This window comes from Cebus imitator, unplaced genomic scaffold (assembly GCF_001604975.1).
Source record: "Cebus imitator isolate Cc_AM_T3 unplaced genomic scaffold, Cebus_imitator-1.0 Scaffold579, whole genome shotgun sequence".
NCBI classification, from domain to species: Eukaryota; Metazoa; Chordata; class Mammalia; order Primates; family Cebidae; genus Cebus; species Cebus imitator.
The window spans coordinates 206,017-210,055 of NW_016107894.1; the positions used below are offsets into that span (position 1 = coordinate 206,017).

General features: G+C 40.2%; 1 protein-coding gene across 2 annotated transcripts in view; it reads right to left on the minus strand.

Annotated features, from left to right (window-relative positions):
• The window catches only part of VPS39 (VPS39 subunit of HOPS complex), a 65,372-nt gene that overhangs the window by 37,933 nt on the left and 23,400 nt on the right, over positions 1 to 4,039 (minus strand). The window contains exons 3-5 of one of the 2 annotated variants that reach the window (XM_017516291.2): positions 2,190 to 2,222; positions 1,625 to 1,689; positions 1,234 to 1,276 (exon numbers count right to left, since the gene is read on the minus strand). In XM_017516291.2, coding sequence (XP_017371780.1) covers positions 1,234 to 1,276; positions 1,625 to 1,689; positions 2,190 to 2,222 — 141 coding nt within the window. The remainder of the gene's footprint in view (positions 1 to 1,233; positions 1,277 to 1,624; positions 1,690 to 2,189; positions 2,223 to 4,039) is intronic. The other variant, XM_017516292.2, reaches the window with a different exon arrangement.

Consider the following 4,039-nt stretch of genomic DNA (forward strand, 5'->3'; position numbering starts at 1 on the left):
CGGAGTTTCACTCTTGTTACCCAGGCTGGAGTGCAATGGCGCAATCTCGGCTCACCACAACCTCCACCTCCTGGGTTCAGGCAATTCTCCTGCCTCAACCTCCTGAGTAGCTGAGATTACAGGCACGTGCCACCATGCCCAGCTAATGTTTTGTATTCTTAGTAGAGACGGGGTTTCACCATGTTGACCAGGATAGTCTCGATCTCTTGACCTCGTGATCCACCCGCCTCAGCCTCTCAAAGTGCTGGGATAACAGGCTTGAGCCACTGCGCCCGGCCCAAGAAATGGCTTTCAAAGCTATTTGCATTAGGAGGCTACGCTTAGAAAAGGGAAATCCCCTGTGGATTTCGTAGTAACCCATGGCAAGGATTTCTTTCCTAGCAAAGCAATCAAAATAATCATTTTACCCAGGCTTCATATCTAGTTTATTTAGTCACGAGGATTAGGTTACCTCAGATATTTATCTGTGGTCCTAGGAACGACATTTAAAATGATTTTACTCTTTGGGCCCCAGGCTCAAAAGCACAGAGTGTGAGGTCAGCTTCTAGTCCCCTGCCTGTCAAGGAAAGTCCTCACTGGCTGCCTTTCATGAAACCACAGTTTTTCACATAAGGTCCTCAACAGTGTGGACCTGTTCTCTCTTAGCTGATATTCTGCCACTCTCCACCGCACGTCCTTAGTGTGGCCACAATAAACTATTTGCCACAAACTGCCACATCTTAGGGCCTTTGTTCTAGTTATTCCCGTGTTTTGTGATATGCTGCTGACCTCTCTTCCTACTGAAATTCTAGTTATCTACTAGACAATATAGACCCTCCCATTACCAAGATTCCACAACGCTTTTTATAAATTTTCACTGCAACTTACCACCTTGTATCCTGAAGACTTTCTGTCATTTAGTCTTCATAATCAGAATGTAAGTCTCTCAAAGATAGCAACCATGTCTCATTGAATTTGGTATCCCCAATGTCTAGTCCAGGCTTTGCATAGAATAGGCTCAATAAGTATTTGATCAATTAATGAATGAATGAATAAAGTGAGACCCCTTGGAGAGCAGAGTTTGAGTTTATGGGGGATGCTGCTGCCTTTATTATCCATGTACCCTGTTATACCAGGTTTGGAACATGTCAGTTCGTTGTTAAGTAACCACTATCAAATTAACCATGAAAGCGTTAACTAGGTCAGATCTTTTCTTTTTAGATGCATGAATACAAATCCAACTCCTTTTCTTACCTAACAAGCTGACCAGAATCTTAAACTGGGAAACCACATGGATCTGGAAAATATCAAATCATTAGACCCAATTAAACATTTCTGACAAGGTTTAGCAACTGTTCATTCAATAACAGTATTAAAAAGGGACAACAGAGCCTATCCAGTTACGGGGATCTGACTTATTTTTCTGTGCATTATAATTTCTGTGACTATAATTTCTTCTTGTGAGAGAGGATCTCAGGAACTTGATACATGGGCAGGTCAAAGAGAAGAAGATTCAAAGAGTTAATAAATGGAAGGTCAAAGAGAAGAGGATTCAAATAGTTAATAAATAACATTACCAAAATTCTGGTTTGACAGGATCTCATATAAGTCAAATATTCTTACAAGGACTGCCGTCACTGCTTACCTGCTGAATCTTTTTGGAGAAGTTCTTATTGGATTTCTCTAGTGTCACTTCAAACCTGTTGCAACCTATGGAGAAGAAATAAACACTGGTGGTTCCAAATAGAGGAATACATATAAAAACCACTACTAGAAAAATACTGCTCCATACTGTCTCCTACATAAATCTTCAGAAGTTCCTAAAAGACTAAAAATCAGAGATCTAAATAGCCAGCTGTCTTACAAGCACTGTAAGATGCTTTCAACTCCAATTTTAGAGCAGAGCATTTCATGCATCTTCACTCGGCATCAGCAGAAAGGATCACATAAAGTTTACTGAAGCTGCAAGGTACTTGTGAGTCTGAAGATCTTATCTTGCAAAATCAGTACCTTGGCAAAGTGTTCCACAAGGAAGGGTGTAAGATGTAACAGTCAAATATTAGAGCCCAAGCCATGAAACCCGGCCCAAAGCATCCTTAGGTCTAGACCAACTAATTTCCAGCAACTACCCTAAGTCCTGTACCATGGAGACAGAGCAAACACTCGAACCCATCTCCAGAGCTAAAGCAATTTAATGCATCTACACTTACTGCCACTTTCAGGTGACGCTACATCTGCTGGCACTGTTACAAAAAAAGGGGAAGAAAGTTACATACCATAAAAATACGTGAATTCAGCCTTGCTGGGGATGACAAAAATATTCAGCCTCAAAAGTCACCCAAGAGTCAAAAAGAATAATTCTTATCGTCATCAGAGCAGCTATCATTAAGCAATAACTACATGCCGGGTTCTGGGTTTAAAACTTTATATTATTTTTTCTGTAAACTCACAACTACTCCCAAGAAGTAGGTATTATTATTCCAAGTTCCTATTTGAGGGGCCTCAGAGTTACAGCGGTTAGGTAGCAGCCACTGAGAGAGCCTCCGAGCAAACCCAGCTGACTCTAAAGCCTGTGCTCTGAGCCTACGCTCTACTACCTGCCTTCTATTTCATGGAGAGGATGCTCGCACTGCTGACCTGGGTTGCTCCCCACAGCTAGCTCTGCCCTTGCCCTCTGGAAATCAGGGAGACTCTTGGAGGCAGCCATAAGAACTCATGCCACCAAAGCTGCTCTTACTTCTTCCATGTGCCCCTCAAACATTTTTGTCTCAAAATCTTGATAATCTTAAAAATTTCTGAGGACCTCAAAGAACTTTTATGTAGGTTATATACATGAATATTTACATGTTAGAAATTTAAATACATACATATAAAAACATCTATGTATTTAAAAATAACAATAATAACCCCATAAGTAAGATGCCACATCTGCTTCTGCATTGAATGTGTTTTGATAATTTAATTTGTTTTGGCTGAAGTATATGACAAAAAAATCTGTCCTCATATGAATATATAGTTGAAAAGATTAAATAGATTTTTCAGATAATGTGGATCTTGTTTTTTTTTTTGGAGACGGAGTCTCACTCTGTCACCCAGGCTGGAGTGCAGTGGCTTGATCTTGGCTTACTTCAACCTCCCCCTCCCAGGTTCAAGAGATTTTCCTGCCTGAGCCTCCCAAACAGATGGGACTACAGATGCCTGTCACCACACCTAGCTAATTTTTGTATTTCTAGTAGAGACGGGGTTTCACCATTTTGGCCAGGCTGGTCTCGAACTACTGACCTTGTGATTCGCCTGCCTTGGCCTCCCAAAGTGCTGGGATTACCAGCGTGAGCCACCAGGCCCAGCCTCGACCTTCTTCTTTGATATTACACCAACACTTGACAAATGTAGTTTCTTGTAAAGTGAAATCACACACCTATCAGTGAACTTTTCATATTCTGTCACGTCAAAATCCATTGGTCTACCTTACACTTTGAATGTATCTTCTACTCACACATGATTTTAAAACTTCATGCATTGGTCATCTGGAAATACTGGTTCACTGAGTTATGCAGATTTTCCAAATGTCGTTATTTACAGGATGTTAAAAAATGACACTATTATCACCACCAATCTCATCAGAAAAAATCTTTAATTATGGAGAAGCTGTCACACTCAGGGGAGTGAACACAAGTTTTCCACAATTCTAATTTTTTTCTTGAAAGCTCTCACTTTATCATTTATAACAAACAGTGCCAGTTGTTTACCTTAAAGTAACAGATTCCCTTTGCTCATTAAAAAAAAAAATCTGCCAAATATCCAAATGGTCTGAAAAACCCACAACCTATCAATCATTCTTTCAAGCAAAAACAATACTCCATGAAAAAAGTAGCCAGTTTAGCTCATAACTCAATCGCACCAGCACTTTTCCCTGGAGATAGCCATCAGACTTCACAGCTTAGCACACAGCAAAAGCGCTTTGTATGTACTTTCCATTATATCACAAGAGATTACTAAAAAGATGTGCTGCCCAAAGTCAAAATACAATAAAAATAATAACTTTTACTGCCTAACCAAA